This window comes from Branchiostoma lanceolatum, chromosome 16 (genome assembly GCF_035083965.1).
Source record: "Branchiostoma lanceolatum isolate klBraLanc5 chromosome 16, klBraLanc5.hap2, whole genome shotgun sequence".
Lineage (NCBI taxonomy): Eukaryota > Metazoa > Chordata > Leptocardii > Amphioxiformes > Branchiostomatidae > Branchiostoma > Branchiostoma lanceolatum.
Genome location: NC_089737.1, coordinates 2955973 through 2979148, shown reverse-complemented (window position 1 = coordinate 2979148; position 23176 = coordinate 2955973). Strand labels below are relative to the sequence as shown.

The window sequence follows — 23176 nt, the reverse complement described above, 5'->3', positions numbered from 1 at the left end:
GATTCCCAGAGAAGAGCGGTAGGAAATGGCCGGGTATCGAAAAGATAGTCTCATTTAGCATGATGACAGATACATAGGTTGCTCCTAAAAGTGCTCCGTTTTATTTTATCAACGAATCATTGGCCAGACGTTATCGGAAGTCAATTAAGCCATGTGAATTCGATTATATCAATGACATCCTTTGGGAACCTAAAAACTAATACCAGCGTGCTAATGAAGAAAAAAAGGTTTTGCAAACAACAAGTTTCCTTCTGTATGAAATCTATTATTCTCCAAGCAGAGGTTTGGTCGGGGGGGGTGGTAGTAGTGACCGGCTTTTTTTTTACTTCTGCCTCACGGGACCCAGCCACTACTACCCCCCTCCCCCCCACCAAACCTCTGCTTGGAGAATATAAATCTATGTGGTCAGCAAGGTTTAAGATTCTTCAGTTTGTTCTTTAACATCTCCTTTAACTTCCGAATTGACTTTGACATTCAAAATCATTAGCAACCGCTAAACGAAAAAAAATTGTTTATAATCATTGCAATGTTTTGCATATATTTGTCTCTTTTGCAGCTGCTTTGTAGGATTTACAGTATGGTCGAAACCTTTTTAGAAACAGACGAAAGTTGATGCGCGCGTGGAAGTCATGCATATAATCAAACTACATATGGCTTTATAGGTTGCACAAGGACTTTGATCATGCAATGCAATATATTGACAAAAGGGTAGAATAACCCCACGACCTCATATCTTCTCCAATTACAGCCTCGTTAACTACGAATTATGCAATACTTGGAATGCTTTATGTATGGTGCTGTTTAATCTCAACCTAATATACATATGTAAAAAAAAAATGTAGTTCCCCTCATTAGTCTCACAGGTTATGAGCGTTTCGAATTAAATATGCAAATAAGGTCCTCATTTTCAAAATGTATGTCAATTGATACTATTCTCCAGCAAAATTACATATGTGCCACGTAGTAAATTCCAATCCTGTCACAGAAGGTTAACATTATATATAACAGCAGTTTCTCATGACTTATGCAAACTAAGCCCTGCTTTGCATAATCTATGCCTAACAATATTCACCTTTACCTAACTTCCAAACACGACAATAATGAAATTCCCTTCATTCACCATTATCGTGTCGTAGCATTTTCTGCCATTAAATATCCAGAACGTGGTCATTGTTTTGCCGACCGCTACCAACATATCAGGTGTCATTAGGATCAATTCACGACTTCTCGAGTTATGCTATTCACAAACAAGAGAGCACATAAACACGCACACAAACGTCATCGACAGCATAAACTTCTCGGTGAAGGTAATAAAGAATACTGTAAAGATGACAGAAACCCAAACTTACCAGAAGGTGAAGCTAGGGCTGGTGTACATGTGGCAATCGATGCTTTAGGTACTGCAGCTTGCAAAGCCTGTTGAAATTCTGCAACCATTTGTGCTTGGAAGACCGTCACTCTCACAATTTTCACGCTTTTAGGGCTACATGTGATGGCGAACTCTTTAATCCCTAGAATTGTTTCCCTTGCAGCATCTGCAACACTTACACCAAATCCACCTGGAATAAAACATAATAATTGCAATAACTTTACAATAACTTCTCAATACAAATCACCCAAGTAAGGTATGCCCTAATGCTGAGTGTAATTTGCTCAAAGCTACGGTAGAAACTATTCATATGAGATTTTTGTCACCTTACAAATTCTAATGGTATAGGTACCAAGAAAAAAAAATGAAGTGTGCTATTTATGTCATTAAGAGACTGAGCCTCGTGGGTCACGTGGCACGTAGCGGAGAACCAGCTGGAAGTCTACTATTTCGGACACCCTGACACGAAAAGAAGGATTGGACGCCCAATCATAACACTCAAGAAACTCATAGGAACAGAAACTAACTTAGACATGGACTTCCCTCAGCAATAAAGGACAAGCCAGCAATTCTGGAGAACAAACTTTTCTTGCTACACCTCGTAAGGCCACAGCAAGTAAATTTTATGGATGACATCCTCCGCAGACTCCAAAATTAGTGAGATAGGGCGAAAAAAAAAGGCGGGCCCAAAAAAACAAGATTCCTGTATTTTCAAATTTTGAGATCATAAATCTTGTTAAACAAGAATTGAAGCGACGAAATATGATATTATGACCAACAGGTCTTTTATTCCTGTATTCAACCAATGAGGTTTCATACATAATATAAAACGCACTTGATTTGATGTAAACATGTCCTTGTAGATGTGTATACATCTCAATAGACTAACTACAACAAATGCAGAAAAGAGCTTGTTGTACCATCATCTGAAGCAACTACACTAGTAATTCATATGCGATAAAACACCTTGTGTATACAGCTCAATTAACTAGACCCCCCCCCCCCATTATTTATATAATGTCCTTGCTAGAACAAATGAAGAAAACAGCTTGTTAATTATACCATCATGGGCAGGAACTACACTGGGTATTCATATGCAATGAAACACCTTAAACTGTCAAGGTTTACAACATATTTGCCAATTTTTGGCATGTTGACCACCGTCGGAGGGCAATGAAATTTCTTGTTTTTTATTTCAAAATCAGGCGAAAATTAATGAGCGCGCTGATGTCATCCATAAAAATTACTTGCTGTGGCCTAACGAGGAAGAATGATAATGATGATGATGAACAGAATAACACGATGGCCTGGCTGAATCCTATTGCTTGTGCAAGCCTGCGGCTTTAATAAATTTACTGCATAGTTGTGATCGCAGAATAAAATGCAGTATTTACCTGTGCCGATGGCCGGAAAGGATACTGACGTAAGTCCTTTCACTTCTGCCTGTAGCAGACACCCTAGCACCCTCCCTTTCATGGCCTTTGCGTTTGGACACACTGCGTGTATGACCTTCTTGCATGGAAGGGTACCCCCGTCTAAAACACAAAAAAACGACACACAAGCTAAAGTGAAAATATAAAGATGATAACTGTGATTCATTCAAAGCAACGTTTTGCATTTACTGTTATTGCAAGCTTTGACAATAAGAACACAAAGCGTTACTAACTAATCTAATAGTCAAGTCAAGTCAAGTTTATTGCACAACAATTGCATCAGGTACAATGTACGGCAAATAACATGGAATATTAACAACTACAGGCTATTTATACTCTAAAGGAGATAACACTACCTGGAACAAGTGGAGAAATATTTAATGTACTTCTATCATGTCCTGACTCTGTATCTGTCCACCTAGGCCAATTCATATATAATGCTATGCAAAAGAGAAGCCGTGCCATAACGTGAGATATATCATTCCATTATACTATGTATTGAGTAATGATGTTAGGTAAGTATACTAGTCTAGTATACTTACCTAACATCATTACTCAATACATAGTATAATGGAATGATATATCTCACGTTATGGCACGGCTTCTCTTTTGCATAGCATTATATATGAATTGGCCTAGGTGGACAGATACAGAGTCAGGACATGATAGAAGTACATTAAATATTTCTCCACTTGTTCCAGGTAGTGTTATCTCCTTCTTACATGTAACCATCAGTCTTTTCCTTTCTTCATTATAAGATGGACATATCATAAGGAAATGGTATTCATCTTCAATATTTTCTTTGCAGGTGGGACACATTCTCTTTTCGGCTGGTATATTTTTGTGACGACCGTTTTCAATTTCTAAGCAATGCGCACCAATTCTCAGTCTTGTTATGCTATTTGTAAAGGATTTGTTTTGAACTGCCAAAAGTTAATTCTCCAGAGTGAAGGTTGTCTTAATTTTAATAGTCCTCACCTGTCACTAGCACTTCATTTGTTCGCTGGTTCCAAGACGTTTGGCAATCAGTCCTTATTGTTGCTCCACCCACTCCTTCGAGGGCTTTGCCGACAGCAAAGAATCCTTATGTGAGAAAACGATTATATTAATTGATAAGATCTTTTAGGATTCGCGCTTACAGGGTTTGCATCAACCACCTGCTGAATTCATAAAGCAAGTAACTGGCCAATATATTTTTATGTTATACACAGACGCAATGGCCCGTGAGGGATCTGCGATTGTTACAGATTTTCTGGACACCATGAAAATACCATAAATATGTCCGGAGAGGATCTAAGAATTAGAAACATCTCACAAACAAAGATGTAGACGTCGAATTAGAGCTTTTAAACAAGTTGACATACCTCCGTCGGTATCTACGGGATTGACAATGGCGTCTGTTGTCTCCTTGGCCAGGTCTCCCTGTTGTATTTGCACAGCAACTGATCCAATGTGACCGGAAGGCACCCCAATTGTTGCTAGATAAATGACAAAGGCAAAGGAATCGCAATAAGCAGGACAATCCAACATTTCTTGATTACACAACTATGACCCCCTTATTAGCATCACCATTTGTACCAGAAAAACAAGCTTTATTTACAGATGTTGAACTATTCAAAATTACACATAGTAATGTGAGGATATCCATTGTGTACTTACGAGGGCTGTAGCTGGTCGTGGTGTACTGCTGCATCGTTGAGTGGAAGGTCCCCAACATTTTACCTTCAAAGACGGTGACCCGTACAAGTTGCAAGATCTTCGGGTTGAACTTTATGCCGAACTCTTGGACTCCACTATATATCCCTTTTGCACTTTCGACCTGAGACATCATGCCACCTGAATCGTACCAAATCAAAATTTACAATGATGCCTTTTATTTGGTGAACATTGTTTTCTTGATGCTAATATATTTTCGTCTCAACAAAACGTAGGTTGACCGTATGGTGTTGAAATAAAATTTAAGACATTGAACAAATGATAATCTAAAAGGTACAATAATGTTTGACGTGAATCATACCTTATGTGTTAATTATTACTAAATTTAAATGTAGTAATACCTGTTCCTATTGCTGGGAACGATATTGACACCATTCCAAGTTTGTCGGCGGCCTGCAGACAGGATACTACAGAGTCCTTGAGTTCAGAGGCATTTTCTACGACCATATGGGCGATTTTCTTGTTCGGTAGAGATCCAGCGTCTGTATAGATACAAAGAAGGCATTGTCGTGATGTGTGGCCACAGAAGTGGAACTCTGTGCCCCCCCCCCCAACCTTAAGACAAACTTCTCTTGCATTCCAGCGAACCTGAACTTTGTTATGAATTATCATGATCAACTATCACTCAACTGATTAGCAATACAATGTCGGGATTGCAGCAACTTCTTTATCCAGAGAACAGGCCAACCCTGCTAAAGATACCCGTCGGAATTAACCCGTAAGCTGCCAGGTTTTTTTAGTAAAGTACATCAAACATGTTTGACCCCTGACCTCCCCCACGAAACCCGCGAACCAGCCGGCGGCACTGACTCCCCTAACTTCCGGGCTTCGAGCGCTACACGTACGCAAAACTGTTTTCTTCTGGGAAATACCCTATCCCGGTTATAACAGGGCCCAGCACTCAAGGCATGTTTCTGTATCTCTGATAAAAGCGGGACTGGCAGCTTAAGTGTTGAGACCTCAAGATGAGTGGTGGAGAATCCAAAGTCGGTCACCCTTCAACTAGGAACAGTCACTCTGTCTTCTCGGAGGGAAAAAGTAAGACCGACTTGACCATGTTTTAAGATGTTACGAAAAAAAACGTATAATGTATATCACTATGAATCGTTCTCAACTACGCACAACTTTACAGCTCATCTGAGAATAACATGATACAACGCTGTACATACCTGTGAATACAACTTTGTCGATCCTGTTGGGCCATGTAGTCTTTAGTTCATCTGCGATAGACTGCCCTCCGGCTCTTACAAGGGCTTTTGTCACAACCGTGAACTCTGTAAAGAATAAAGATATTTTCAAGATGTTTAGACGGTCGTTGTCAACCAACATTCTCCATTTGAAATCTTAAGAGGTTTAGAAATGTAAAACACTCCTATTAAAAAGCATCCCATCTTTTGCTATAGACTTATAAAGAGTGCTGGTGCTTTTTTCGTTATGTTCATCAATGTGAAGCAATTACAATTTGCTGTTAAGCACTAGGTACCTGCCGTTCGACATGGTATACATGTCTTTTTTAAGATATTTAAGATATATAAGTGAGGGAGTTCTTCACCCATGTCTTTAAGGATAGTGCTGACAAGAACGTCTGTTCTCTCCTTGCTGATATCGCCTTGTTGAACTTGCATTTTGACAGAACCAAAGCTCATCTCTTGTTGGCCTGGGGATGGTGTTCTTATACCTGCACATACAATATAAGGGGGCAGACGTCAAAGCAGTGTTTGATATAGATATTTTTAAACGACTCAAAAAGTCTCATTCAAATATTTTATATGCCGCGCTAACGAACATGAAATAGAAGTTTGGAGACATACTATAGGTAGTCATTGGCCCAAATTCCAATTGCCATATTTTTGTTTTGTTTTCTTTCCCTTTACCGAATAGAATCTAGCATAATTAGGAGGATTAAAAAAAAGAATATTCCTTGGGTACTTTCTTATGCATGTAGCCACAATGATCTTTTCGTAGAATTTTTTATTACAGTAATTGCTTTGAAACTCACCTGCGGTGGGAGAACTTCTAAGAGAACCAGCTGGGAATTCGGTCTTGTAGTCTGCAACCATCTGCTGGACGAAGATAGTGAGTTTGACTTTTGTGAGTTTGGACGCCGGGTTCTGCTGAATAAACTGCTCAATGCCATCTCGGATGGCTTTGGCTGACTCGATTGATGTCATTCCGTACTTGCCTAGGAATCAAAGTGACAAAAGTTATGACATTTTTTTTTTAAATTTCATCTTATTGAAATAAACAGAAAAAGACCATCGGTAGAATTATATATAGCTGTGATACTCCGATATAGTATAGGGTCAGGGCTTAACTATATTGAATTGTTATTAGGTATAGTCACCTGTCCCAATCGCAGGAAATGCAATTGATGTCATTCCGGCCTGAGCACTGAAGACAAGACACTGGCAAACTGCATCCTTTAGTTTGTTCTTTGGTGGAATCTCCATATGGGCAACCGTTTTGCACCGGAGTGCGCCTGAGTCTAAAATAATAACACATGAATAGGCATAGTTTACAAAGTATAAACTTCAAAGTGGCCCAAATGGTGAGCTATTTAATACCACTATTTCAGATATCAGAATCTGCACTTAAATAGGGGAGTAGTGAAGAATTACTTTAACCGTACCTGCCAGAAGAACACCGTTAGTTCTCTTGCTCCAGTCCCTCTCAAAGTTGTCTTTGACACGTTGGCCTCCGTATTTTACAAGGGCATCGCCGACAACTGTAAAGGCTGCAAATCAGAATCGGAACATCTTCATGTTATGATACATCAATATATTTAGCTATTGACTCATATTTCATTTCCCATCAACAAACAGTTAACCTTTATGGTTACTTGAAATCTGCTAAACAATCAAAATCAAGCATACATTGAAAGCGGCAATAAAGTAAATAGAGAATAACAGACAATGTGATTCGTAACACACAGTTGGTCTATCTAACATTTTGTCTGGTGTTTTGGTAAACTGGCCAGGATTTGAAATAGAAAAGCTGTTTATTGATTACAAGGTGTAGCTACCTGAGTTGGTGACTGGGTTAACAATCACATCCGCTGACTCTGACTCGATGCTGCCTTGCTCAATGTCTACAGAGATAGGTCCAATGCTGGAGCCACATGCTGATTGGGGGATAATAAGTGAACTCAGTGGTCAAGTCATCACATAAAGAATTTTAAACGAGAATTAAATTCCCGGGTCTTTGAAATCATCACTTGATATGTTTCTTTCGGATATCAATAGAAGAAGAACTTTATTGCGTGACTATTGTAGCAGGTACAAAGTATGGCAACAACAGTAAACATAGAACAAGACATAAATATGGAATAAAACTATTCACTACAACAAAATGAATATATATATACATTAATTAACCTGGGCTTATTCTGAGTATCATTATTTTTTCTAATAACAAAACAATCTTTTATATATTTGCCTATTTTAACACTGTATGAGCTGTTGCATTTGAATATATAGTCAAATCTGTGGCATTGAGTGTCTTAAAATCAGAAGTACTTGAATTCAGAGAGGTGAATAACTCATTGCGTAGAGTATCATATTTAGTGCATTCCATAATGAAGTGAAACTCATCTTCAATTCGATTTGGACAGAATGGGCAAAACCTTTGGTCGGGAGCTACATTAAAGTATCTACCTGTTTCTATATTCAATATATGGCTACTTATTCTTAACTGTGTTATTGCTTTGCGGATTTCAACATTTTTCACATCATCAAGATATTTTTCTTGTATATAATGGTTTTTGGATTTGTGAAGAAGGGACAATTTTGAATCATTGCTGACACAACTAAACCACTCTTGTATATATGCATCCTGTAGTCTGCAGTTGAGTTGGTGTTCAGTATAGTCTACTTTGTAACATTTAGGATTCATCCATATGTATCCAAAGCCGTGATAGTTGAGAATATCTTTCATATGATTAATCCAGTCTTGATCACTAGAAAATGCGCAATTGCATGCTTCGTGAAGTAGAGAGTCCTCAAGTTTACCAAACGGTGCCAATATTTGATGAGCTGAATTTTTGCAGATAATATGATGGGAAAAGTTCCCAATTCTCCTCGTACTCCGTCGTTGGAGGATTTTGAATGTACTCCTAGCAGAAATTTTTGAAAACGTAGGTCAATGATGTCAAATTCAGGTATATCCAACGGACGGTGTATGTTAGCTACTGAAAAGCCACCATTTTCTAGAGTGAGCTTAGACGTTAATTTTAGAAACATATCTTTGTCTGATCTTCTTTCAAAATTAATAATGTAAGAATCAGTCAAATCGGAACAAGTACTCTTTCGAATTACAGCTGGTAAGTTTTCATCCAATTGAAGTTTTGTAAGTAAAATGGAAAACATGTTTCTGGGTGTAGATATAAAAATGTTTTTCGATACAATAAGTTTCACTGTTTTGGGGGAATGATCAAAACAAATTAGTTTGGATCCATATAAAAGGATAGGTTTTAGAAATTTGTCAAAAAGACTTTTACCTAATTTTATTGGGATATTTTCCGATGATAAAAGTGTTTTCAATTTGAATATAGCTCTCATAGCCTTGGTTTTTAGAAATTTTCTGGCTGTTTTAAATTTACCTGAGGACGTAAGTGGGATACCAACTTGAAGGTAAGTGTAGCTGTCCGTAACTTCTATCTTTTTTACCATAGATAAAGAAATCTTTTGACATTTTCTTTGTAGTAACTTTAGAAAAGACAAGAACTTTTGTTTTACATTAACCGATAGTTTCCAGTTGTTACAGTGTGTTTCTAGGGCATTGATGCAGTTTTGGAGTCCGAGCTTTGACAAAGAGACCAAAGCAAGATCGTCTGCCCAAGACAAACAGTTGATAGACTTTGAAGTAAGGACAGCAGCATCACATTTGTTACTATCAAAACATTGCGGCAGATCATTGATAAATAAATTAAATAACAATGGGCTAAGATTACATCCTTGTCTTACACCACAAGTTGATACAAAAGAATCAGATAGACCATTCTCTACTCTAACTGCATAATTGACATTCAGATACATAGATTTCAAAACACTAAAGAAATGTCCATCGATACCATAGTGTAACAATTTATAAAATAACCCTTTGCGCCAAACACTGTCAAATGCTTTCTTCATGTCAACGAAACAAATAAACAATTTACCTTAAAGTTTCTTTTGTTGTGTATATTTCTCAATAAGAGATTTCATAATAAAAATATTCTCGGCAGTTCGGCACTTCTTTCTGAATCCAAATTGAGTGTCGGCCAACAGATTATTATTCTTAGCCTAGTATTCAAGAGTCGGGTAAACAATTTTGAGAGACAACTGAAGAGGGCGATACCTCTGTAGTTGTCAACATTGGCCTTGTCACCTGATTTGAAAATTGGAGTAAGGATACTTGTATTCCAGTTTAGCGGAAATGTGCCTTTGGAAATAATGATGTTGAAAAGGGTAACCAATGAGAGACATAATTGTTTTGAAGTAGACCCATGTTTTAACATGTTGTTGGAAATAGAATCCATGCCACAAGCTTTATCAGATTTGAGTTGTTTTATGCCGTCCAGAACATTTTTTGTAGTAAAAGGAGTGTCTAGTAAATTAGATGAATCTTTATCAGATTGTTCTAATCGTTCAGCGTTAGTTTTTTCAAAGTCTACGTTAAAGTTTTTGTGTTTTGTTAAATTATTTAGGTTTTTAAAGTGTTCAGTCCATTCTGAGCTTGTGATATTAGGGTCTGAAGTATTTCTATGTGTTTTTCCGTTAACTTCCTTTTTAAAAAAGTTAAATAGAGACCAAAATTCTTTGGGATTTTTTTCATTCAAATGCTCTAACTTGGACAGTAATTCCGCCTTATATTTCCGTTTACATTGTTTGATAAGTTTTTTATAATCTTTTAAGGTCGTAAAGTATTTTATTCTGGTTTCTTGAATCCATGGTTCTTTTTTCAGTTCGTATGATTATCGCTTCAAACGTTGGCGTAGCGACCAGCAACATTGGTCGAACCAAACTTTATTCCTTTTTTTGTGTGTAATTTTCTTGGTCTGTTTTGTACGTCGAATTTTGAGGGAATTTTTGGAAGCATCTAATAACTGTGTGCTTACCAACATCAGGTGTCGAGGGCCGCAGGTCTTTCAGTTTTGTCTTCTGAAAAATAATGATACAAGGAATAATGGTTCTGTGTTCATCAGTACTAAAGTGTTATCTTATTTACCAAAGTGACTAATCAGCTGTCTCTAACGTGCGTACGTACTATAAACTTGACCCCTCCCCCCAACCATGACTCTCGAACAAAACCAATCATAACTTTACCAAAAGGGTTGTTCCCTAGTAGTAAATAACGAAGAAGTTTACGTTACAGAGCAAGTCAATTAGACTAACCTCTCGAAACGTAAGTGTCCTTGCCTTGCAGTCCCACCTTAATGCACATCTTTGCTTCTCTTCTATCCCCTTTAACAGCATTTTGAATGTGTCGTCACTGAACAACTTTACAAGTCCTGAAAAAATCCAAGAAGGTTCAGAACGTATTTGACAAATAAACATCACAGTCACAGAATACCGTACTAACTACTCCATTTACGTGATATTTTTTATGGTACGGAATGGCAGAAAAACATTAGCATTGTTAACTGGTTATCCAGACTGCCACAGATGACTTCGGTAAGCCACAGAGATATCATACTTGTAACAACAAGCTTCTCACCTGGTTTCTTGTACTGCACTGTTGTCTTCATCACCTTTGACACAAGATCCATAATCTCTTTCGACACCTTCTTCATTCTATCTCGAGGACCTAGTATCTTGAACCCAGTTTCCGTATCATCAATCGAAACCTCATTGGCAGTTTCAATCTCTTTCACTTGATCTTTCTGTCTTTTAACCAATACGTTAACAATTGGTCTTTCTACATCAACATGTGAGGCTTCAAAGGAATGCTGTTTTAAGAAGTCGTCCACCTTCTTTTCGATATCGTTGACTACAAGAATGAGGCCCGCAACTTTAACCTCTCCCGAGTTTTTATCGCATGACATGATTGCATTGTAGTTGGCATCTTTGTTAGTCTGGGTCATAAGGTCATCCCAATCGTTGAGTCTCAAGAGTTCTTTAGGAATGTTCCTACTGTTTTCTTTGAAGATGGATCTGACACAGCTTTCTGCGGTCTCAATAGCGCTGTCGTCCACACCAAATACAACTATTTCATTATATTCAATTGTAACGTGAACTCCTTTATGCACATTTGCTTGCGCCAGACTATTTTCAATAGCTTTCTTTGTGTGATCTCTTGAAAGGATGGAGTGCAGTTCATCAGATATCAACCATGTATATTTCTTGAACTCTTCCAGCTTTTCATTGATATTGTCGCGCGCCTGCGTCGGCTCCTGGTCCACTCCGGCAATGGTGATTTCATGTTTGCCATGATTGATATAAAAATCAACGTTTGGGAAAGCTCTCTCAAGTTTCGACAGTTGTTTCTCTAACAGACATAGTTTTGATGGCTCAACATTTACAATGTTTAGTTCATTGCGTTTGATAACCCTGGGAACTTTAGGGGCTAATGTCGGATCGGAGGATGTAGGGCATTCGGTGTCGGTTATGGTGCCGAGGACATCATAGTGCGCACACACGGAGACACGCCCGCAGTCGAACTCGTGAAATGGTTTCCTCGCGACTCTCTGAACGACTATGGGGACGATAAGAAAAGAATGATAAGACAGCGAATAATATCCTTGCCTAAGAGTTCATTGTTATATGCGCGTTTGAAATGCTATAATTTGTGCAGACATTATGAAAACTGCAGGTCTGATGTCTGTCTTAGGAATCAATGCAACTAAAATTCATATTGGATATGTCAGAAATGTATTGTTTAAAACGACTAGTCTATGTTTTAATAAGCAGATATCAGTTTGAAATTGTTACCTGATGGCTCTTTGAACCTGATGATAGCCGTTCCACTATTCTGGTCCATGGTGATGTCCAGCACCTTGCCCCCACCGCTTCTTTCCGTGTTTTCAAAATAGTTGATAAGAAGATCTCGTGTGAATCTCCTGTTGATCCCGGATACCTGTATACTCCTGGTCACGACAATGGGGCTGACTGAAAGAGCTTGCCCTCTTAGGATCTCTCCTTTAGCTTCCTTTGCTATTCCATTCCTTGTTTTCCCATCTGTAATGTACAAAGATGATACAAGTTGCATGCAACCAATTTCTGCCGTACAAACACATGATAACCTGACAAAAAACAACCTTCAAGCTCAACCTACCTATACCACGGAGCAGAGACAATACTGCAACGGAGTCATCGTTGCCCCGATATATTCCGGTTATTTGAAGCCTGCCCTGAGCGCTCTCTAAGCCTTCTAAGTAGTCTATGAGATGCTCACTGCTCCAACTCGGTGGGATGTCCTGTGCACATAGAATAGAAAATCTAATTGATTGGTGTATGATAAACAATCATGGAATCGGCAAAAACCAAAGTAGCATTATATGTCAAACTAGAGTTTCACGACCCCATACCTTCTCCAAACGATATTTACCTTTACGACTGACGCAAGTATCAAATTGCCGTCATTTATCACTATGATATTACAGTGTTTTCTTTCCAATGATTCAATTGTGGTCTTTATTGCATGTATTGATGTCTATTGATATTCCTCTCAGTGGCATATGTCACATGTGCTTAAGTCCTATCATGGAACGAAGCGGATTTATGACATTTCCTCGTCAATTATGCGAATTTATATATTTGTATCATGCTATGTCAACCATAGTTTAAGCTATCTAGATAACAACAAAAATCACAACGATCCTTCAACCATCTCTCTCCTTCTAATCCTTGTTTCATTAACTACTAGATCCCAAACCTTGCGTCAGTATAGATCAACGAACAAAGTGGACCACGATGTAAGTGTAATATATCTGGTTCAAATGGACCGAAGTGACGTTATCGCCATTATGTATGCATATAAAACAACTGTACCTTTATCAGAAGGCTTTCCCGATCAATAAGGGTTAACTTCTCCGAGACAACCACTTGCTGTCCGTCAATGGAATGTGGAGATTTCTGGACTGCATCGAAGGCAGCTGCAAGGAAAAATATATAATGTACATATAGATAGATGAGACCATCAATATACCAGATGTATGAATATCAATGATTAATTAGTGACATATTCAATACTAGGCTGAATAAAATAGCACGGTATGTCTTATGCATGTGAATGACTATGAAATGAGTGTCGCCACGGCTGCTGTTTTTGCTAGTGATATGTTATATGATGCTGTGCATTGTTTGAAATATAAAGTAAAGCATCACCTCTTTTGTTTTGAAACGTGATGTAGCATACTCCATTGGGGTCTGTCTTGATCTCACCATTAATAGGTCCTCCTCCGGACTTACGGGTGTTTTTGAAATATGCTTTGAGACGATCGTCAGCGATGGTTCCATTTGTAATAACCTCAATTACTGGACTTTCTGTTAAGGTAATGAAAATACCAGTCACGAAGAAGCAAAATTATTGTCTTTGGTATCTGTAACATCAACTGTTGATTGAACGATTTTTAACACTTGTACTCTCACATTGAGTGTCCTCCTAGTTAGTTCTAGACTTTCTCTTAGTGCAAGGTAACCCTGGAACTAACTAGGATGACACTCAGACAATCACATCGCAGCTAGTCAATACAACTATATTGCTAACTACAAGCTGAGAGACAGTGCAGTAAGTTACTTCAGTTAGTATGATTGAACTTATCCTCAATGAGACGTTCTGACTTAACTTAAAGCGATATATCTTTAACGAGTTGGCCAGAAGTCAGTTGGATAATTGAACAACATAAAGAGCACACTTACTACGATGTCGAACGTGCAGATGAGTTCCTTCCAGGACATGCGTATGAGATAACACTTCCCGTGAAACTGTGAATCAATGAAATAAAACATTATAATTGGTAATTTGACATCGTCATCTTCCATTAGACAGGTTGTATGCGACACTAGGTCATCATACTTGAACATCTCATATTTGTGATTGCACACATCTTTAAGAATATTTTGCAAGTATACAACCTTTGTTCATCAACGATAGCTTTGTTTCATTACTATATAGTAATTTCGAAGTTAATGCGAATTTATCAAAGCTAACTAGGAATCAGGTATTGGAGGACATAATAAATGATTACATTTTTACATTAGACCTACTGGTCATAGAAGAACAACTTGTATTTTTCTTTACGTACCATCTATGTCATCAAAGTTAATCACAAAGCAATCGTCATCGTAGGTGATTGACGTGATTTTGCCACCATGGGACTTCTTGCTATTGGAGAAGTATTTCCTCAAGGCCTCCGCATCAACCTTTGGCTCCTCGGTACAAACTACTTCAATCGATGGAGTTTCTACAAATATACGTGTGGTGTTAGTTGGCGACATGGGCTTCCAAAGGTTTGTGTATTATCTCATAAGCAACGGTGTCCGAGAATCTGTTTTGCTACAGATAGTTAATTGCATAAGATACAGCACATATAGATTTGGAAATATAAATCAAAGACGAAACACGCCAACCCGCACGAAAAGTATAAAGACCTTTACACAACTTCGTTATATAAAAAGCATATATATACATATAAATTTATATCCAAAGGCATTAAGAGTGACAGGTTTGCTTATCTGTGACAACAATGATTTCACTGATTACCATGTTTTCTCGGATTACCATATTAAAATTTCTTGTATCTGTATGTTATGCATGAAAATGTTTTGTTTTAGGGCGAGGTGTGCGTGTGTAGAATCTTACCCAGAAAATATTCGTTCGGACCGGACGTTCCAACATCAAGACTTGGTGCTGCAGGATGAATAGGCCCTTGATGTGTCATCTCGGGAGCTTTAGGAAAGTTAAAACGTAATGAAATTTTACCATATCTTTCACCAACTCATCAGTTCATACTTGTATACGTAGAACATTTAGTAACATTATTCAAGAAAAAATCGGATAAGAGGAGGTGTTTGGCAATTATTTGCATGCATTGCCACTTTCATTTTTTATATTTCTCATCATAATGGGATATAAAGAGATGATTTAAGACATGTCATTTTATCAGAGCAGGTTCTGATATTCGAAGGAAAAGAGCACAAAAGTGTCGGCTACAAAATAAGTATTTACTGCGTTGTTTGCTGACCATGAATGAGAGTTAGGCTCGGGCACAACCAAGCACAACACACCTGTGCAGACATGTCCTCCCGTCCAAGTGGGGTAAATCATCTAAATCAGTCATTTTGTCTCATCGTTGAATAGAGTCCATTTCGAGTCACCAAGAGAATCTTTTTTATGATACTTGTAATAATTTCAATTTTTTTCTAATAAAGGAATATCTGAGTGACAATAGTTCTAAATTTTTCTAAAATATTGAATGTGAAAACATGAATTTATTTGAATTCAATTAGATAATTACCAAATATTTTGAAAGTGACTACACAAAAATCACTGAATTTAAACTAATTTCAAAACATCTATATCATTCTTTCACTTTTAGAAATGTTTACAAAACATGGTAGACTGGTGATTGCCCCATAAAAGTAGGTGCTAATCCGGCCCTTCTGTGATTCATAGATTGTCATAGCACTCTGATCCGTAGTTATGCTAAATGGTTTCTAATAAGCAATAGTTCATCTTCTGAAGCATAACCGTTTTCTATAGGGCAGAATGTAGAGGTACTTTGTAGGATCTGCCCGCCGATGCATAAGCATCCCCCCCGCAAACCCAGGGAAATGATCTAAATTTAATCTCACGAGTAACGGTCTTTGAATAATCCGTATTTTTCCCGTTATACTTCTGAGTACGGGCGTCATGGATATCACACGGTCCCCCAACGAACGTAAGGAACCTTCAACATGTATTTGCAGTAGTCTTTGTGTTCCATCGGTGACTATTGTGCAATTGTGCCCAAATGATTTCTAAGAATTGATATCTGAAGCATGACTTTTTCCGTTGGGGAGACATTTCTGCACATGAGTATTATGTAGTCCTGTCCGCACATGGAGGAGTGCCCCCCCCCCCCCCCCCCCCCATGCACACAAATCATGGGCTCAAGTGTAGGCGATTGGTGCAAAAATTACTCAAATCATGGTAAAAGCATGAAACTTGGCATAAATGTTCAAAACAACAATAGAAGCAATTCTAGGGTGGATCCCTTAGACACCTGCTGTTTCATGGCAACTGTTTCTTGGCAACGAGTGCTTTAGAGAGCCAGTGTCTGCACGTTTGACACCTTGATTATTGATTATTGGGAAAAATTTGCTATAGTTGAAACCAAGACGAGAAAAGTCCTTTTTTTTCAATCTTAAGACGTGAAAAGTCCTTTTTTTTACAAATCTTCTTAAATCTGTTTCTCAGAAAAAAATTGACATTTTTGTCTTTTGCACCATGGTAGTCCATGTGATTAGGCTTTAACTACGAACAAATAAGTAATTTATAGATTGTCATAGCATTCTGCGCAAAGTGTTTTGACAAGACCCATGCATTTGGCGAAAAAGTGACTTTTTGAGCTTCTTTTTTTACTAACAATGCTTATTTTAAAGTTCTGTCTGATGACAGGTGTTAATGGTGTTAAAATGCATGACTAAACATTAGAAAGGCCGTCATTTGCTCTTGAGCAAATACAGCATATGTCGATAATGCAATAATGGATGTTTTGTAATGATCTAATGTATGAAGCCCTCTTGCTGCTGGTGACGGCTTGAGCTCGAGGGGAGGCCGCCCTATAGCCTACGAAAAAAAATTGATGCCAATTTTTGCAAGCCTGTGTTCTGTTGTGTCACCTTCAACCTTCGCTACCCCGCGATCAGGCCTTCGCATATTCCAAGGTCGGGCGGCCCTTAATACGTTATTCGGGGATGAATATTCATATATTAAGCTCCCAGCCTATTGGATAACCATTTAAAGAGATTCGCCAATCGTGTCTATTTCCCCATGTGTTAGTATTGTGTGAAGTTGAGACCTACCTTACGTGGCATTTCGCGGGAAAGTGGGGCAGCTCGCGGAAGTAGCGGACACAACAAGGCTGATTTAAAACAGTTACATTTTTTGTCCTCTAATGTTTAGATGACAAAAATGGCGTGGCGTAACGGTTAGAGCGTTGAACTATGAATCCGTAGGTCCCCAGTTCGATACTCACCATGCCCCGACGTTGTGCCCTTGGGAAAGGCACTTTACACTACCTTCCCGGACGGTGGAGTGACGCCTTACGGATTTGATTGACGATGTGCCAACATCTAGCACATTTGCCACTGAGAACCGTTAATTTTTTTTTAATGTTTAGATCATAGATATGTACTAACGTTTCTTGCTTAGCACAGTAGTTGGCGGCGTGAGAATACCGTCCACTGTCTAGAAATTGGCATGCTTTGTTTCAATGGCCGGCTCATGCTGCCTTTCATACACGTCCAGAAACGATTCTTAAGTCTTGGAGTGGGGATCTTCTAAATTTCTGACAGTTAGCTACATTTTCTTCTCATCATGATTTAATTTTGACGATGAAGTGAGCGTCCTTATGCGAATAAACATCGAAGGGCAGCAAATAGAACGCTTTGATTTTTACAGGGCACTGGGGAAATTCCGAGCTGCCAAACATCGTCGGATCTTTAACACGCGGAAAGTTACCCTTGTTGGCACCGTTGATGAGAGCCGTCATTGATATCAGAGACCGACAAAAAAACGACCACTTTGACCAGGTGGTTGCGGCAGTACACTCACATGACCACAAAAACATGTTTGACTGTTATCTGTAATGGACGTTCAGTTGCGGGCGTGTTCCGACCAAGTGACCTCAGGTAACCTGAATAGAACACGTGTTCGATGACCAGCGGCAGATGGAAAAGGCCGAACCTTAGATCGAACGTGGAACGGGGATAGCACTTTCGGCCTGTTTTGGGTCTGAAAATTGGCACAAAAGTCCCCAAAATGAAGCATTTTGAAGTGATGTATACCATAAATATGATTGAAGTCCTATAGGGTTAATTATGTTCAAGGCACCCTTGTACCGAATCTTAGGTCATTTGCTTGGCGGCGAAGCGAACACCCCTGCAGGATCGCTCCGCTTGAGTGCGACTAATTCCCTACTTTTACGGTAAAAGTGAAACTCAAAGTGTATCTAGCCCAAAGTTGGTAATAGATATAGCTGTCACATATGCAGCATTTAGACGCAGGATAAGTCCTTTACCTTTTAAAAGGTAAACTTTGTCCGAGAGTTACCCGCGCGTCAGGAGCGTCAGAAGAACAAAGACCCAAACGGACAAAATGGCGACCGGCGACCGTGACTTGAAATCGTCTAACGAGTTATACAGCCTGCTTGGAGCTACAAGCAACACAACAGAAGAAGAGATCGTCTCGACGTACGGAGAGAAAGTAAAACGACACGAGAAAAAGCTGAACTCAACCAAGGACAAGCGTCTCCAAACTGTGGCCCGTCAAGCTTTCTCCAAGGTAAGCAAAGCCTTCTATGTCTTGTCGGACAAAGAACGCCGACAGAAATTTTACAAATCAAACGAGATAGTAGAGCCAAGAAAACGCGACAAACGGATCAAGCAGAATGACAACTACTTCGTGGAGTTCAATGACAACTGTGTTACAATTTATATTCCGTCAGAATCGGACAAACATTGGATAGAGATTCTTGAAACACACTACAGCTTGCCTACTGATGACAAGGGTAAAATGGTCACCAACTCAACGTACCATACCATGATCCTATCACAGACGAACTTATCGGCTCAGTAACGCTATATGTATACCATACGTGTAAGATTCCAGTGCAGGGACCAGCCTATTACCTATGGGTGCTAGACATCTTCGAAAGGTTGAAGAAGACGCTAGAAGCAAACTGCACCACGACGGAAGGTGAAGAGTCCCGAAGCGAGGACATTGTCTGCAATAAGTGCGAACGACCAGGCCTAGAAGATGATGGTATCATTCAATGTAACATTTGCTAGAATTGGTATCACTATGCATGCACGGGCGTACACGAGTTCCTGCTACATGAACTGATAAAGAATGAAGAGAGCGAGTTTGTCTGTAACGAATGTTCATACGACAGCATTATGTTCGACCCGAAGTTGATAAGCGAAACATTCCCTGAGGACACCAGTGAAAAAGAAACTATACCAACAGTTTATTGGCGAATCAAAGATGGCAACAACAATGACAAGCTGGACATGCTACAATGTAGTGAAGACAACTAGAAGCCATTACAATGAGCAGAATTGTACATGAGAATAACAATATCGACATGCTGTCAGCGCGACTTTCTCACCTTGAGGGCCTGATATCAAAAACAATGGAAACCTCCGGTGAGTCAGTGAAAGAGAAAAGTGCCATCGAAGGACTGTCAAAACGAGTGAAGTCCCTAGAAGCAGAAAACAAAAATCTTCAGAAAAGAATCACGGCATTGGAAAAGAAGTATACAACAGATGAAAGCCAGTCATCAGATCCAAAAGACGCAGTCAACGAGCCGTCCGATCCACAAGCTGAAACCTTTGAGAGCAGCATTCCGACAAACAACAGATACCAGGTACTCGGCGACAACAGGCCCATGACAAAAGGACAATCCTCTCACTTAACAAGTGACCATTGTCATGACATTCCCCTTGACAATGGACAGCCGTAGACACGACCAGCACGAAGGCGTTCAGAGGATTCAGAAGATGGCAGCTTAGCGGAGATAGTCATCATTGGTGACTCGAACACTAGAGGCATTATTCCCAGCGTGCTCTACGTATACCCGGGTAAGCAAACTGCCAAACACCCAGCTATGAAAGTTCCGCAGGCCACAGACCTGATCACAACAACGACCTACTCGGATCCCAAGTGCATTGTCTTCCACGTGGGGACAAATGACATCCGAGAGGAAAGGGCGGCACACGGTGTTACAGAGAACCTCAGACAGCTGGTCGCAACAACACACACAAAGTACCCGAATATAAAGATCGTTATGTCTGCCATACCCCTGAGAAAGTCACAAGGGACGTAAATGCTTTCCTACACGTTCTAAACCAAGAAACCTCCTACATCAGTCTGGCCGACAACAACAACCTCGGTGAAGATGGATCCATCAAGAGTTATCTGTACAAACGAGACGGGTACCTCCTAAACAGAGCCGGTCTGAAAGTACTCGAGGCTAGCTGGAAGACGGTAATCCATCCCATTTTAGGCATGGGTACGTACCACAAAGGGCAAAGGAGGAGCAGCACCCTTACACCTCGCTCAGAAGTGAGTCAGACACAGTCTCCAGAGCAAAACAGGGAGTGTACATCACAAGGACGACGACCCAATCGACCAAATTCAGACTGGAGACAGAACAACCGACCGAACCCAGATTGGCGCCCACGCGACGGACCGAACCCAGGCTGGCTTCCACGGGACGAACCGAACCTAGAATGGTTCCCTCGCGACAGACCAAACCCAGATTGGCGCCCACGCGACAAACTAAACCCAGGCTCGTTGATGAAGGTTAGACATCCAGGTAATAAGATACGCCAAAAATAATTACTCAAGCAACTGGATAAGATTTTTATATCAACTGGATGATAAATCTTATCCAGTTGCTTGAGTAATTATTAAACCCAGGCTCGTTCCCACGGGACGTACCAAACCCAGGCTGGCTACCACGCCGGGACAGACCGAACCCAGAATGGTTGCCACGTGACGGAGCAAACCTAGGCTGGCGCCCATGCGACCGACGAGAGCCAGACGACCGACCAAACTGGCTTCCACACAACCGAGACTGGCATCGTAAATCGAAAACGTTTAACCGTCCGTTCCACGGCTATGACGACTGGTTCCCGACAGCCCTGGACGGACCTAGTTCATGGTCTCAACCCAAGCGCTTCGAAGACCACCCTGCCCGGCGTCAGAACTACAGCTACTGAGGGTATTATTATCTCACACTATATCCTTAACGTTTCATTTTATATCAAACAAGAACCGACATGTTGTGATAATTTAAGAAGATAATATGTTAAATCTGTAGTAAACAGACCTAGGAACTGCGTACTATAAGTTTATGCAATGATATTGCGCATTCAAGTACAATTAAGTAAAACTAACTTATCGTAAAAGTAGGGACAAAGTCGATACTCATGGATTAATAGAACGAGCACCAATGCCAGCTAGGTCATTGAACATAGGGTTCTGGAATATTCAAGGATTAGGTTAGAAACTTGAAGAATGTAGTTTCAGAAGTAATTTAGAAAAACTAGATCTCTTCTCTCTTATTGAAACCTGGAGTAACGAATCTTCAGAAGTTAACATTCCAAATTATCAACATTTCTCGTCTCTGAGACAAAAACAACGGAAAGCAAGAAGGAATTCAGGCGGAATAATCTTTAACTACAAAAATGAAATCTCTAAATACATCAAAATGGAGCGTGGAACTTCTGAATGTAAAGACTTACTCTGGGTTCGCATATCGAAAGACCTGTTAGGGCTCTCCAAAGATGTATTAATATGTAGTGTCTACATTAGCCCTATATACTCCACCATACACAAAAGGGCGGAGGATTCCATCTTCGAAATTTTAGAACAAGATGTAGCAGCCTTCACGTCCAAAGGCCATGTAATTCTCGGGGGAGACTTTAACAGTAGGATAGGGTCCTTGCAAGACTTCACTGAAAAAGAGCACGTATATTTTGAACTAGAGCCAGTGCCGCTCGCCCCAAACGTAGATATTCCTAGACATTTTACCGACAGAAACCCGGCTAATTCTTTTGGCAAATGTCTTGTAAACTTATACGCCCAGGCTGACCTGCGCATTCTAAACGGAAGAGTCCTGGGCGACTTAAATGGCAGATTCACGTGCTACCAGTCTAACGGTTGTAGCGCAGTAGACTACGATATCTCTAGTAGCTCACTGTTCCACAACTTAAATATGTTTAAAGTCCACCCACTTACTGAATTTTCGGACCACTGTATGGTTTCTGTGAACATACGCGCATTAGCGCACTCAAAAGAAAACGTGAAAACTAAACAAAACACACGCCCCTTCCCATGTCGGTTTGTCTGGGGTCCCGATTCTGGCGATAAATTTATAAAAGCACTAAGTAGTTCAGCGATCTCCCAGAAACTAGAAACAATTGTATCCCTAGATAACAATGACACAAAGTCAACAGCAAAGACAAACGAGAATGTACGCGAGCTTCAAGACATTCTTATATTGACAGGAAAGATGTCTCTCCAAATGAGAGGTAAGAAAAAGACAAAAGGATTCAAAAGAAACAAAAAATGGTTTGATAAGACTTGTCACGAAGCTCGCAAACAATTGCAAAATGTGAGGTACCTTTTAGTAAACAATCCCAAAAATCCAATCGTAAGAGGCAGTTACTTCAGAAAGAAAAGGGAATTCAACAAAATGATCCGAAAGCGCAAAAGAGAACATGAAAGTAATTGTCTGACGGAACTCCAAAAACTTCAAGACAATAACCCGGCAGCTTCTTGGAATCTACTTAAAGAAGTAAAGAAAACCGACTCAACTAATCAAGAAGACATACCAGTAGATTCATGGGTGGAACATTTTAAGACCCTTCATGAAAAATCTAGATTAAAAAGACAAGATTTTGATGCCACCTTTGACAAAGTCATTCTAAACAAACTTGAAGTACTACAAAACCATAACCAATCCCAAGGC

General features: G+C 39.6%; 1 protein-coding gene across 1 annotated transcript in view; it reads right to left on the bottom strand.

Annotated features, from left to right (window-relative positions):
* LOC136421654 (protein mono-ADP-ribosyltransferase PARP14-like) overlaps positions 1–23176 on the bottom strand; it is a 41514-nt gene that overhangs the window by 2409 nt on the left and 15929 nt on the right. The window contains exons 3-24 of the mRNA XM_066409121.1: positions 15298–15384; positions 14741–14899; positions 14355–14420; positions 13821–13979; positions 13485–13588; positions 12769–12910; positions 12426–12671; positions 11212–12189; positions 10890–11005; positions 10613–10655; positions 7541–7639; positions 7148–7252; positions 6863–7003; positions 6518–6700; positions 6071–6196; positions 5688–5792; positions 4860–5000; positions 4462–4638; positions 4167–4280; positions 3781–3885; positions 2764–2904; positions 1350–1559 (exon numbers count right to left, since the gene is read on the bottom strand). Of these exons, the coding sequence (XP_066265218.1) occupies positions 1350–1559; positions 2764–2904; positions 3781–3885; positions 4167–4280; positions 4462–4638; positions 4860–5000; positions 5688–5792; positions 6071–6196; positions 6518–6700; positions 6863–7003; positions 7148–7252; positions 7541–7639; positions 10613–10655; positions 10890–11005; positions 11212–12189; positions 12426–12671; positions 12769–12910; positions 13485–13588; positions 13821–13979; positions 14355–14420; positions 14741–14899; positions 15298–15384 (3747 nt within the window). The remainder of the gene's footprint in view (positions 1–1349; positions 1560–2763; positions 2905–3780; positions 3886–4166; positions 4281–4461; positions 4639–4859; positions 5001–5687; positions 5793–6070; positions 6197–6517; positions 6701–6862; positions 7004–7147; positions 7253–7540; positions 7640–10612; positions 10656–10889; positions 11006–11211; positions 12190–12425; positions 12672–12768; positions 12911–13484; positions 13589–13820; positions 13980–14354; positions 14421–14740; positions 14900–15297; positions 15385–23176) is intronic.